The sequence below is a fragment of the Motacilla alba genome, chromosome 4 (assembly GCF_015832195.1).
Source record: "Motacilla alba alba isolate MOTALB_02 chromosome 4, Motacilla_alba_V1.0_pri, whole genome shotgun sequence".
In the NCBI taxonomy this organism is placed as follows: domain Eukaryota; kingdom Metazoa; phylum Chordata; class Aves; order Passeriformes; family Motacillidae; genus Motacilla; species Motacilla alba.
Genome location: NC_052019.1, coordinates 51,059,954 through 51,074,140, shown reverse-complemented (window position 1 = coordinate 51,074,140; position 14,187 = coordinate 51,059,954). Strand labels below are relative to the sequence as shown.

Genomic DNA, 14,187 nt, shown 5'->3' with positions numbered 1-14,187 from the left:
TGACCTTCTGTTTGCTGCTTCAAGAGTTCCTACGTATGAGATATTTCATTAAGCCCCAAATTTTGTTGTAATTTAAAACCAGATGGTGCTTCATACTGAAATTACCTGGATTATATGGACTATCAGTGAAATTATAAGGAACTTGGCAAGTACTATCTGCTAGCTAGCACGCTCAGATTTCTCCAATCTCAGCTAACATACCTAACATTGTTTAGTATTTTTCTTTAAAATTTTCAGGTGTAATGGTATAGACAAGATTTTGAACAGCAAATCAAACTCCTATGTTGAGAATCCACAGAGCAGTTCAACACAGGGAGGCTGCTATGTTGTTAATTTATTCCCTTGTTAGTGCACAGTAATCCCCCATGTAAGCAAGCCCTTCCTTAAGCTCATTTCAGTGTAAATCATTTCCACAAGATGAGCTTGCACCCATGAGCAAAACCAGAGGGTGAATAAAGCTTTGGATAATCTCACATCCACCTAATGCCAATCATAAAACCATTTCAGTCCATTTTCTACCCCTACCCATTGAGGGGGACCTGCCCTTGCCCTCCTTTTTTAACTACAATTTTTTTTTCTTCTGTGTATAATTAATTTTGTCTTCTTTATTCATCTTAGCATCTGAAAAGCAGAAACAGATGATGGCTGTAATTATTAAGCCATCATTTTATCACTAACAATCAAATTACAAAAGTTTTCCTAGAATGACTTTCCTCATCTGTTTCATGTTTTCCATCTTTATTTTGGAAGAAATATGGGAGAAAATTTATTTTTCTATCTGATGCCTGCTTCCTTTGCCAGATAGTTGAGGGACAACTGTTAATTGTTTACTGACCATTTGCCTGAAGATCTGTTAGCTACACTGCCAGAAAAGCCCTCCAAGCTGCCATGTGGGTGACAGTATTTTGATGTTGTAGTCACTTCATATATAAGGGTAAGGCCACATCATAATTTATGTGAGTTTTCAGGTCCTCCAACAGCTCATAGAGTCAAAATGCAAATGATTGTAGCATTAATTCAGAAGGAGTCACACAGAGCAAGCACAGGGTTGGCAAGTATGCCAGAAGCTGGTGCAATTACTGGCATCTTCATGGGCTGCTTATTTACATTTGGATTTTTGACCTAAACAATCAGGTCATTCTTGATAGTGCCTTTGAAATGCCCACTCAGGAAATTATGTGTCTTCAGCAGAGTGCTCAGGATTCTGTCCCAGGATGAAAATATGGAGGGAGGCAAAGCAAGTCTGGGGGAAAAATGGACCAGTGAACTCATTTCAAGTAAGCCCTTAAAAACTTGGACCCATTAAATATTCAATATTTTTTTGAGTAAAATGTAATGCCTTCCTTCATAATCATAATGTTAAATCACATCCTTCAAGAGAAGGAGCAAGACTGAGGCTTATACAGAGCAGGCTTTTCACTCTACATTGCATGTCTGTGATGATACTGGGCACCCATAAATACAATTGAGATAGGTGTGTTGAATCCAGGTCAGCTGTACATCACCAGCAGTGTGAAACAGCTGAAGGGGATCTTCTCACAACATATCTCTTCATTTTTTAAAGTTTTTTTCAGTTGCATACTCAAGAGGTCTAAATTTGGAGTTAATAAAACAGAAGTGAACAAGCTGAAGTATAAAGTCAAAGTATTGCACAGTGTATCTCAGTGAAATAAGATGGATACAAAATCTGTGCTTTATCAAGCCTAAAAGGCAGGACCTTCCCCACAGTACAAACTAATCTTTTGCTGATTCATGGCAGCTGTCTTTGACCATTTGATACATAATTTTGGTGCTCAGAGAGGCTAATATGGACAAAACACAGTAAGACTAATCAGTGTCTGTAGTGAATGCAACCTGCTGTATGTAGCTGCCGTCCTGCTTACCAAGTTATCTGGAAAGATTTGTAATAGTTATTCGAGTTTTCTTGGGTTAAAACACTCATAGCAGCCTGGAATATTCTCCTATAATTTAATTTTATTCTTACTAGTTGTGGAAAACTAAAAGTACAAAAAAGAAATGCATAGAGTAGTAACAGCTTTTGAGAAGATCTGTAAAAACCAGCTTCTCCTTAAAGCTCATCACTAAGCTTGTAATTTTTTTTTTTTTTATATTCCTAGCTCATCTTTATATGGTAAAATATTTACATTGGCAAGTATTTATCTTGTGAACTAAAACTGCTAAAAGGCCAGTTTCTCAGAGTTAACTCTGTAGGAAAAGAGAAAAAGCCTAAATTTAATTAATATCCTAAAACCTTGATCATAGTGCTACTTGCCTTCAGCTGAATGTTATGCTGCATGAAAGATGGGTCTATATTAGAAAAGCAGCATTTGTTAACCATAGTAGATTTTAAATTCTCAACCTTAAGAGTATTTGAATCTTTACATTTAAATTTTTCTGTTGTGAAAATATGCCAAATGGGTGAAATACATTATGTGAGGAAAATGAGGTATATGTTCTCTTTGATTAGCCTGCATCTATTTGTACTGGTTTAGCCTGTATTATTTAGAAATTTTCCACCAGTTTAATGAAATTATTTTTCATCCAAGTTGAGATTTTCTGTTGAAATATATCTATACACACACACACACACATAGATATGCAAATTTTTCCTCTCAGATTCAAAGGACAGTGTTATAAATGGCTCTCGGTCTTTGTCAGCTTGCCCCATTTCATTCAGCTTGGATGCCTGCCACATCCTGCTCTCTCAGGGTAACACCAGCAGAGGGAATGAGTAGCTGACTTTCCATTCAGATCTGAAAGTTATCTGACTCCTATTAACATTGGAGCAGAAGTGGCCATGGTATTTCATGGACTCCCCCGGAGGCAAGATCCAAAGTCTGTAATCTAAGCATCTCTCACTTAAACTTCTCACTGAGATGGAAGGCTCTGTGTAATCCCTGCTATTTATTGCTTTTCAGATTCCACTCTGTAAGCATCAATAGTTTATATTTCATCCAGTATTGCCAGCAAACTGTAAGCTGAGTTAACAAATGTGTCATGTAAGATATTTTTCAGCTTTTGACACAGCTCACCACCCACAAATGAGTAAACGAGGCCAAAATGTTCAAGTCAGCTTTGCTTCAGCACAGAGATAAGGTGAGACACCTCTGGGTGTGAAATTCGTAGTCCATTTCTCAAATGAATTTCTGCAACAGTGAATTCCCATATGTTGAAGTAAAACATAAATCATATGACAGGCAAGTACTACTTGCCCTGAATTACATTTATGTAATAGCCCTCTTTATAATAAACCTCTAGGTAGAAACAAATCCTTGCATGCCTAACACATAAGCTGGAAAGGAAGAAAAAACTGAAGCCTTTTCCTTTCTCCCTGGTTTTGCTTCTTTGGTGTGCATTGCCAGAAATGTGGCAGGGTTACAATTCAGTGCACACACCCTGCTAAGATTAATAGGTTTGAGAGAGAAGGATAGGCATTACCATGCTCAACTTGCATGCCCAGGCAGCCTTGCTCTGAGAGCACAGTGCTGGCTCTGCCTGGTGCCACCCAACAGCCATGACTGCTTTCTTTGCTGGGCCACCTCACCATGCTCTTCTTGCTCTTACGTGACCTCTCACACCTTTCTCAAGGGTATATCCTACACATGGTGGCATTTTTTATTGCTGCCTAAGCACTGGAAATAACAGTCACGGCCCCCTGGTGCAATGAGCACCAGCTGATGCTCCCTTCCATTTCTTCATACTTTTTCAGTGATGTGATCTCTCTATGAAGTACCATATAGGCAGTGGCCATCCTGTCAAGGGTAGAGGCTGTCAGATGACTGAGAAGGCTTGAAAGCACCTTCCTGCTTTGAAGCTATAGCTTTTGTACTTTTTACCACATCACTTCAGTCCAGGGAGCTTTGCTGTCAGTATTTCTGCCCCGCTGCTGTGTGGGTGCTCAGTGTGTGCAATGCACTTCACCATGCCCTCCCTATTGCCAAATGCAGCCTGCCCAGGGCATGCCCCAGCAGGGTGGCAGAATTGGGGGCATAATGCTCTCAGCTAGGACTGTAGGGAGGGAACTGTACTGTGTGCACTTCACAGATGAGTGAGGAATATAAGGCAGAAAGGAGAAGCAGCAGTACAGGAGATTAGGAGGTAGCTATGGGAAAGAAAGGGTGTACTCATCATTTTAAAAATGGCTGCCTAAATACTACAAGAGGTTATCATCACATAGTTATCATATTAACCTGTTCTGTCACCCTGCTCCTCTCTCACTGGCCACACGCTCCACACATTGCTGAGCTGTGCAGTGGAGAAGGGGTAAAGTGAAGCAGGTGCCCAGCTGTGGCAAGGTGTCACACCTTTGACTCAGCTCTCCAGGTCTGACTGTGAGTGTGAGGTTTAGCTGCTTGTAACTTGGAAAATAAGAATCTCCACGAGGCAAATTGGACTCTTCTCATTGCTAATGCTAATGTGAGCTGAGTGAATTAGCTGTAGGCTGCCTTGCTGCTGAATGTAGCCAGTGATAAATCTGAATTTGATTAAAAAATTACAGAAGGAGACTATTCATATGCTGAAGATACAGGGCAGTGAAAGAGGTGTCAAGACTATTTAATGTATGTTTTCTTACACAGGCAGAGCTAGTGCTGCTATTATACCTCTCATCTCCTCTCTTTTGCATGGAGAATTCCCAGGTTTTGTAGCACCGAGGTAGTGAACCTGGGGAGACCAGGGGAGTTAATGTTTGTAAGCGTGGAATTTGATATCATTGTTCCTGAAAAAAACCAAACTGTGATGAGTTATTTTTTGCTGTCAGTCTGTGTTGTCAGCCAGCTCTGTGCCCCTGAGTGCAGCAGTTTCCCAGAACAAGTTTTACGCTCATACTTCTTTGCCTTTCTCACATCATCATCATCATAACTTCCTTAGTTGTCTTTTCCAGTCTGCTTTCTCTGTTGCTCTTTTCTTAAGATAAATGTCTACTGTCAAAATTATGAAAGTTACCTGAGGGAAACTTGATTACAGGGGATGTGAAAAGAACTCAGAAGTGTGTATTTCATTTGAATGAGCTGTGGAAGTGAATGCCAACAGCCTGAGCATGTGTTCCATGGACTAAGAGTCCCAGATGGGCTAACCTTTCCTTTTCCTCTCTTTTCCATTCAGGGTTTGAACATGAGTACCCAGCCACACACTGTGTCCAAGGCAGAGATCCCTGGCCATGTTCTTTACACTGTAGGAACGTGTGTGCTCATTATTGGCTCCATTGGCATCATTGGAAACCTCCTAGTCCTCTATGCATTTTACAGGTACAAAAATTCCTTTTGTGGTTGATCTCAGTGGCCTTGAGTTTCACCTGTGCCCATGTGCAGGCTTCTGCATTGCTTTCCACTTGGATTAAATCTAATGGCAGCAAGTGTGGGGGGAAAGAGAGGAGAAGGCAACCCTACACAGATGAAAACACATCCATGTGCATCATTGACAACCTCAGTGTAAATTCCTGATGATTTAAAGAATCAAATAAAATGAGAAAATAATACCTTGTTCTAGAAACAATTTCCAATTGAAAGTTTAAAGAATGGTTTAATACTTCTAATGATAGAAACCACAGTCTCACAGCTGTAGACTTCTTCACTTACCCTGTAGCATTTGCACAAATACTTGACAAACAGTGACACTCTTCCCAGGAGCCCAGAGGTCCTGAAAGGACCAAGAAGGCAATCTGCTACATGAAATGAGCTCATGCCACCAGTGTGTTTCCTGCTTCAGGCAGATCATGGGATTTCTGTCAGTTTGTGTGCTCTCTTGGCAGAGTAATAGTCAGCCAAAGCTACTGCAGCTAGAGTATGCAAAAATCTCTCATGGAAAAAAGAAACATCTGCCCTCTGTTCCACAGTGTGATGATGAATTTCAAAATCCTCTTCATTCACTACTTGCTGTCATTAGGCATGGTGATGCAGCAGGGCCTTACAATGCTAGAGACACCAGTGGGGTTATGAGCCAGGCATTGGTTTCCTATTCTTAAATGTTTGAAACAAATAAATTAGTTATTTTAATAACTAATTTTAAAACCTGAATTAGTTATTTTTAATATTTCTAATGTGATTTAGAGAAAATTAATTCCCCACAACTGTAGATACCTTCATGACTTTTTAAAATGCAGCACAAGCTCTGTATTTTTCTTGAAATATGTGTGGTTTATCTGGTGTAATAAAAGCATTAAATTGTCAAAGTAGGAATATCTGCATGGGCAGATTAGCACCTGGGAACGTATGAACTCTGCACTCTCTCTTACCTTGTTTTTGCAGACAGTTATGAGACCCAAGAATTTATTGGAACTGCAGCAGCACTGAGATGACTTTCTTACTTTCTTCTTCAGTATTTATCAGCATGAGGAAAGAAATTCATGTTAGCTGCAAATATTGATACCGCAAAGCTCATCAGAAAGGTCTCAGCTGTTCTCCTTGGATAAGCTTTGCTTGCAGACCTCTGCTTTCACACTCCTTGTTGTGGTGTTTAATGTTGCCTGTTCATCTGCAACTGATAGGTTTCATTCTCTCTTATGAGATGTATATAAGCAAAAGCACTTTCTCCAAATCTCTGTGTGCGCTCTGCTCATGCTGTAGCATTTTGCAAAAGGTCATTTAGCTAGTGGTGTGTCAACTTCAGGCTAACTGTGCCAACACACCGCCTCAGGTCAGCAGTTTTTAAAGTATCACCAGAAGCAGATCCTTTGGCTCTGTAACTTTCTTCAGATCTTCCTCATGTGCAGTGCAAGGCACAATCAATATCACAGCACTCCTACGGAACTGCTCTTCTGAACAAATCCATATTTATCAAGACAGCTGAAACTCTCCTTAGCTTGAAGAGGAAACAGTCTATTTTATGGCTTCTGGTCTTTTCAATCATTTTGAAATGACTACAGCTGTAGCTGCAGTAATTGACTGATGATTAGCGATTGATTCACTGCGAGTAACCATCGATTCCCACCTGGACAGTATTTGTTTGTGCTAGTAAGCAAAGTTATAAAGTTAACTTTCCACTTTGTCTTTTTAAAACCATGTATTTCTCATGTTTTTAAGCAACAAGAAGCTGAGGACTCCCCAAAACTACTTTATAATGAATTTAGCTGTGAGCGACTTCCTGATGTCGGCTTCTCAGGCACCCATGTGCTTTGTCAACAGCTTGCACAGAGAATGGATACTTGGAGACATAGGTACTTTTCACCACTAATTCACATCTTGCCAGCTTTATGCTGCCTGCACCCTGTTTCAGCCACAACAGCCTTGGCTTGTGCCATGGCTAGAGCAGCACAAATCTCTTGAGTCACAGCCCAAGCATTATCAGTCAGTGTGATGTCATATGTTTTGTATTACAGCTGTGATTCTTTTATCTTACATATTTTGGAAAGGAAGGAGTCAAGATCCACATGTAATCATGTTACCCTTTAGCTTGTAAAAGTGGTGTTATGTCTGAAAATAAGTAGAAAAGTTTTAGTAAGTCGCAAATATTTTTTTCTGTTAGTTAATACTTTTATTTAGAAATGTATGTTGATATACATTGGCATGCTTCTAGGAATCTCATATTTAATTAAGAGATTTAAAAAACAATAATCATTTGAGGACTCAGTAAATTCAAGCCTCTTTCTTTCCAACTGCAAGAAAGAAAAGGTGATCTATGCTGAAATGTGGGTATAGCAAGAACCTCAGAAGGCTCAAAGCTGACTGGTGCTCCTCATCGTATTATGGATGAAAACTTGCAGCCACTGGTGGCTGTGCAATGGTGGAGCAAGCCCAGAGACCATGTACTGTTCAGCAGCACAGCAGGGACTCTGCCTTAGTTTGAAGATACTTTTAGTCTTGCTCATACTCTTAGATAAAATCAGTGCAAATTACCACACTCCCTGTCACAAATGAAGAATTTGATCTGGGTTGAGTAGGATTTGGTCCTTGGTTGGAAGTTACTTGTAGAGACTTTATCTGCTTTAAGGTTGGATCTGGTGTTTTTGCTGCCTGTCACTCCTGGTGGGCTCTTGTCTATAACCACATGGGGTAATGCAAGATTTCAAAACATGGATGATCTTTTCACGCAGGTTGCTCCATTAAATTCAGTGTAACTTTTTCCATCTGGTAGTGCAGTGCCTGAATGCAGAGGGGGTTAAGATGTCTGTTTCATGTAAAAAAGGTCAGTTCTTTTAAAAAGTACTGCCATGAAATATAGGAGTTGGAGCTATGTTTTACAGTTGGTTTCTTAGTCAAATTTAAACCATTTCTGCATTTTTAAGCCACATAAACCAAAGTCATTTCTTGAACCACCCATCCATCATTAACAGACAGATGTTTGCTGCAGCATGTTAAGATCAATATATTGGGCAACAGTCCAGGAAAATATAACTTTAATTAGATTGGATTTTCTTTGAGGCAGTTTTCCATCGACAGAACATTCCCAGTTGCAGCCTGCAGTGAAGCAGGACTCATTTAAATACATATATTTGTATTTTATTTATGTTTATGCTTTTCTAATAAACACTTTATAACTATGAATATGTGAAGCTAAGAAAATGCCTCTGTTGACAGAGAAAACCTGAGCAGGGAAAAAACCAGGGAGATTTATTATGATGACCTCTGAGAGAAAGCATGCCTCTTTTCAAGAAAGCCCCTGACATTGCCATTTCCTTCTTCAGGCTGTAACTTGTACGCTTTCTGCGGGGCTCTCTTTGGGATAACCTCGATGATGACTCTGTTGGCTATCTCTGTTGACCGCTACCTGGTGATCACAAAGCCGCTGCAGTCCATCCAGTGGACTTCCAAGAGACGCACCATGCAGATGATCGCCGTGGTGTGGCTCTACTCGCTGGGATGGAGCGTGGCTCCGCTCCTCGGCTGGAGTATGTTGTCTGCTCTCTCTCTCTCCTAGCATTCCCCGTGTGCTCTTTTTAGCCTTGCTTGGGGTGTAAAAAAAAAAGAATTTACTTATCAGTCCTTGTGAGGATGCCCTGCCACCACCCGATGGTTTGTTGTTGTAGCACACATCTGCACCTACTGCACTGCACAAACCCTCTGGCCCCCTACACCCAGGGTGTGTTTAAAGCAGAACAACCTACAGAGGGAGTATTAGGTGTGTACCTGAGAGTTCTGTAGTCAGGACCTCCTCTCCACGTGGGCACTCGCTTCTCAGACCACACATATGATGTGTAGTTTGGCTGGCACAGCTCTTGAGGACCATGGATACAGGACAGGGTTTATTTTAATCACTTAATGGCTGGATCAGCACCTGAGCTAACCTTGGGTGCATGTGTGAATAATGTGTTCCATGTATTCCATAGGTTCCTATGTGCCTGAGGGCTTGATGATATCCTGTACATGGGACTATGTAACCTACTCCCCTGCAAACAGAAGCTACACCATGATTTTATGCTGCTGTGTGTTTTTTATCCCCCTGGTAATAATATTCTACTGCTATTTATCGATGTTCTTGGCCATAAGGCGTACTGGCAGGTAAGCAATCGAGCTGAAAGAAGCACATATCCCTTTTTGTGTAACAGAAGATTTTCTCAGTTTCTTTAGCTGCAGAAAAATCTGAATCAAAAATTAGTCTGAATTTAAATGGACAGCTGTAACAGGAGAACTACATTTTGCCAATTTAAAACTGGAATGGATGTATGAATTTCAGAGTAGAAGAAATCTCTGGTGGTTCTAATCTTATTCCACTGCAGCAATTAATAGTATGTCAGATACTTGGATTGAGTTATTTGAATTTCAGATTTGCACTACAAGAAACAATGTCCTTGTGTATTCCAGCACTTTTCAGCCTCAAGGGATAATAAAAAACATGTAGCAATGGGGGAATCATCTGCCTTTGAGCAGCTCTGTAAACAAAACAGTCCTCGTATTTTTTGACAGTTTTATTTAAGGCGAGCATCCCAAAAACCATCGTGCTTCACTCAAGCATCACAACTACATGCACAGTATTTGGCTATGCTTGCTCATACGTTTTTCCCCAAGAAATTTTTGGCCTGTATTGGAAATGAAAAATCAGCAGGGTGTTAGATCTGTAAACTAACATCATTCTATCAGTTAGTTTTCTGCTAATGAGCACATGGCTTATCTTCGGTCCAATCCAACACCAGCTGGCGCTGTAAGTCCTTCCTGCTGCTCAGCTATGTCATCAGTTCTGATGGCTTTTCTCCACTCCTGTGTGCAGGCACTTGTTGAAGTCATTTGGCTTCATAAGGCTAAATTTCACTTCTATAAGTGCATTTATATGTGCCTAAAATGACGTTTTTTCCGAACTCTATTTTTTTGGCCTTTGTCTTGGTTTTTATTGCGCTTTGTGTATGTATACTTGATAGCAAGCGAAGAAATGCATCCTTAAAATAATGGTGTCTTGTATACCCATGGAGCACAGTGGACATAAGCTCTTTCTGTGCCTTTTGCAAGGCCAGGCTGGATGGAGCTTTGAGTGCCCTGGTCTAGCTGAAGGTGTCCCTGGTCATGGCAGGCATGTTGGAGCTAGATGATCTTTAGGCTCCCTTCCAACCCAGGCCATTCTCTGTTTCTGTGGTTCTGTTCTATATTTACAGTGTGCCAGCAGGGACTTTGTTACCCTCCTGGCTGGTAATTAATGTCTTCAGCCTGAAATATATCTCCATTTAACAACACTAATATGTAAAATTTGTTATTTCTATGCTAAAGTATATAAAATGCCTAGCTATATCAAACTTTTTAAAATAAAATGTGGGGTGTTTGGGGTGAGAAGAGAATTTGATTTTTCATGACAAAAATATTAGGGCTGCCTGTTGTACCTTCCACTGAAAATACTCTATAATAAATAAATCTGCAGGTAAGTAAAAATGTCCTTGCAAGTGTTTGGGACAGGTTTCCCAAAGCTATCAGGGTATTCCAGCATGTGTTACCTCATGAATGGAATTCCTGCAAGCTGCTACTCCCTTGAAAAGGAAAAGACGTTAGACTTGATTTTGCCATCCAGCTGTGCCTTTTCTTGCTCCACCTCTAAAAGCAATGGAGGGCAAGAGATGCCAATTTCTGTATCTTTGCAACCTGAAACCCTCCTTGTGTTAGGGATAAAGACACAGCAGTCCTGTCCAGTAGTCCCAGGGGTTCTGGCTCAGCCTCACAGGCAAACACAACACTTGCAACCACATTAATTACTTTCTAGGGTTTTTAAATATCAGAGGAGAAATGAACAGTTAGAGTGGTGAAATAAGAAATTTACTTCATTTTGCATATTGCTGAGAATATATTAGAGGTTTTGCCTTTTTCATTGTCCTACTGAAATATCTGTATTTTCCCCCCCTCACAGAGATGTTCAAAAGCTGGGGTCTTGTAGCCGGAAATCCTACCTCTCTCAGTCCATGAAGAATGAGTGGAAGCTGGCAAAAATTGCTTTTGTGGTCATCATTGTGTTTGTCTTGTCCTGGTCTCCATATGCTTGTGTCACCTTGATTGCCTGGGCAGGGTAAGTGGAAGAGGAATCCAAACAGCAGGGGTTAAGCAAATAAGATTAGTACTATCATCCACATGAGGCAAATCTCCTTTTTGAATGGGTCTTAAATAATTACTACATTCACAAGGATACTACTGTATCCTTGTGAATGAAGCCAGAAAAGGGATTATTTGTCTATGCATTTTGAAACTATTATGACTTTTAGTCTTAATATTTGGTACACGATGTTTTCTCTCCCACATGATGCTTTCTTTGTGTAAATTGGAGGAGTTACCTCCTTTATCTCCTAATACCCCCTTTCTTCCATACACTGCTGTCTCCTCCACCCATTTTTCACAGCACTGGTGTGTTGTCAATGCATGTTCTACTCTTCAAGGCCAGGTTGGAAGGGGCCTTGAGCAAGCTCATCTAGTGAAAGATGTCCTAGCCCATGGTAGAGAGGTTGGACTAGATGATCTTTAAGGTGTTTTCCAACCCAAACCATTCTGTGATACCATGATATTGACTGTGCTTATGCTGCACTGACATTGGTCACACCTGACTGACTGTGGGAGCTTAAGTCTAAAGGGAAATATTGGTTTCAAACCACTTCCAGTCCTCTCTTCCTTCTGATGTGTTTGGAACTGAGTCACTGACACACATTATTGTGCAGCACACATGCAGCTGCTGAAAGATTTTTTAGGTTTGATTTCTCTTTGATTTCTATCATCATTGTTGATTTTTATCATCATTTCCCAGATGGCCACAAAGGGGGTTCTTTTGTTGGAGTTTTGGTGTTTTGTTTTTTGTTGTTGTTTTTTTTTTGTCTATTGCAGAAACAGGTAAGGTGATTCTTTGTGTTTCTAGTAATCCTAAAATTACTTGCTGCATGTCTTTGGTCTTCTTTAAATGAATGGAACCAAGTACATGCTGTCAGATTCAAACCTTTCCTCTGAGCAAAGCAATCACTGGAATGAATCAACTTTACAGGTGTATTTCCTATAAAAAGATAATAGCACAAAACCAATTTAAAAGAGTAATATGTTTTAGTAATGTAGTATCCGTGTAATCCATGGCATAGCTGTGTGTAATGTTTTTGCTTTGTTTTAGTCGAGGCAGCAGCCTAACACCATATTCCAAATCTGTGCCAGCAGTTATTGCCAAAGCTTCTGCAATCTACAACCCCATCATATATGCAATAATTCACCCAAGATACAGGTACAGTAAATATATAGGTATGTGTATAACTGTACATGCAAATGTGGATCTTTTACACGGAACAAACTACCCTCATTCCTTCAGCCTCACCCTGTGCACTGCATGTTCCATGTTCCTGTGCTGACCAGGCCATGATGGGCTCCCAGTGGTCAGACCCAGCTGGTACATGGCAGCTCCAGATATGGCCTGGGGAGTGGCCAAAAGAGAACAGTCCCTCCCTTCACCTTTCCACTCCCTCAGAGCCCTGCTCTGCCCTGTGGAGCTGCACAACACCCTGACTGACAGGAGGAGATGATGATGCCCAGGTCACCTTTCATCATACCACAGACAGCCACTACAGAGCACTCTCTAGAGAAAAAATCCCAACCAGCAATGCTCAAAAAATCACATCCTTACCAATTTAAGCAGCTCTTTATGCATATGTTCAAGGTTTGGTTTTCTGAAGCATTTTTTCACAAAAAATTTGGGGACACTGGCAGCAAAAAATACTTTATTATACCAAGGGGTTATACTTGTTAAAGAACTGCTATCCAGCACACCTGTAGAATTTTTTGCAAGTCTCTCAAAGTGTAGCTACCACAAAATGATGCTGTGTCGGAAGTTCTGAGAAAACACAGGGATGCCATGGTGGTAAATGTGATAAATGTATAAATACCACTAGATGGCAGGGTTAGTCATTGGTATGAGGCTTGTTTCACCCAAGAAGTGGAAAAGCTGGTAAATTCCTTTGCCTGCAAGGCAACTGGGACTTGGGAGCTGAAAATTGAGTTCATTGTTTAGGATGTCTGATGCATGACAGTGTGGTTGTAAAAAAAGTGAAGGTTTCTCAGAAGGCTGGTCAAAACACACCCAAAAAGGGCAAAAACTTTTCACCCTATGGTTCTATAGAATCATAGAGTGGTTTTGGTTGGAAGGGACCTTAAGTATCATCAAGGTCTCACCACCTGCCATGGGCAGGGACACCTTCCACAAGACCAGGTTGTGCAAAACCCATCCAACCTGGCCTTGAACACTTCCAGGGATGGGACATCCACAGCTTCTTTGGGCAGCCTGTTCTTGAGCCTCACCAGCATCACAGTAAATTTCTTCTTAATATCCAATCTACACCTTCCGTCTTTCAGTTTAAAACTATTCCCCCTTGTCCTATCCCTACATGCCCTTGTGAGAAATACTTCTCCAGCTTTCCTGTAGCCCTCATTCAGGTACTGGAAAGTGCTGTAGGCCTGTCCAGAGCCTTCTCTTCTCCTGGCTGAACAGCCCAACTCCCTCAGCCTATCTGCAGGGGAGAGGTGCTCCAGCCTTTTGGTGATCTTCACGGCCTCCTCACTTGCTGCTCCAGGTCCATGTCCTTCCTGTGCTGAGACACCAGAGCTGAAGCAGCCCTGCAGGTGGGGTCTCCCCAGAGCAGAGCAGGGTGGCAGAATCCACTCCCTCCCCTGCTGGCCACACTGCTTTGGATGCAGGACATGATCCAGGACACCTTTGGCTTTCTGGGCTGTGAGTTCCCATTGCTGGGTCATGTCCAGCCTCTCACCCACCAGTACCCCCAAGTCCTTCTGGGCAGGGCTGCTCCCAATCCATTCTCTA

General features: G+C 41.2%; 1 protein-coding gene across 5 annotated transcripts in view; it reads left to right on the top strand.

Moving 5' to 3' along the window:
- Window positions 1–14,187, top strand: part of LOC119700742 (melanopsin-like) — a 48,106-nt gene that overhangs the window by 21,668 nt on the left and 12,251 nt on the right. For 4 of the 5 annotated variants that reach the window (XM_038136311.1, XM_038136312.1, XM_038136310.1 and 1 more), the window contains 6 exons: window positions 5,104–5,246; window positions 7,020–7,153; window positions 8,621–8,824; window positions 9,263–9,434; window positions 11,260–11,415; window positions 12,493–12,600. In XM_038136311.1, coding sequence (XP_037992239.1) covers window positions 5,104–5,246; window positions 7,020–7,153; window positions 8,621–8,824; window positions 9,263–9,434; window positions 11,260–11,415; window positions 12,493–12,600 — 917 coding nt within the window. The remainder of the gene's footprint in view (window positions 1–5,103; window positions 5,247–7,019; window positions 7,154–8,620; window positions 8,825–9,262; window positions 9,435–11,259; window positions 11,416–12,492; window positions 12,601–14,187) is intronic. The other variant, XM_038136315.1, reaches the window with a different exon arrangement.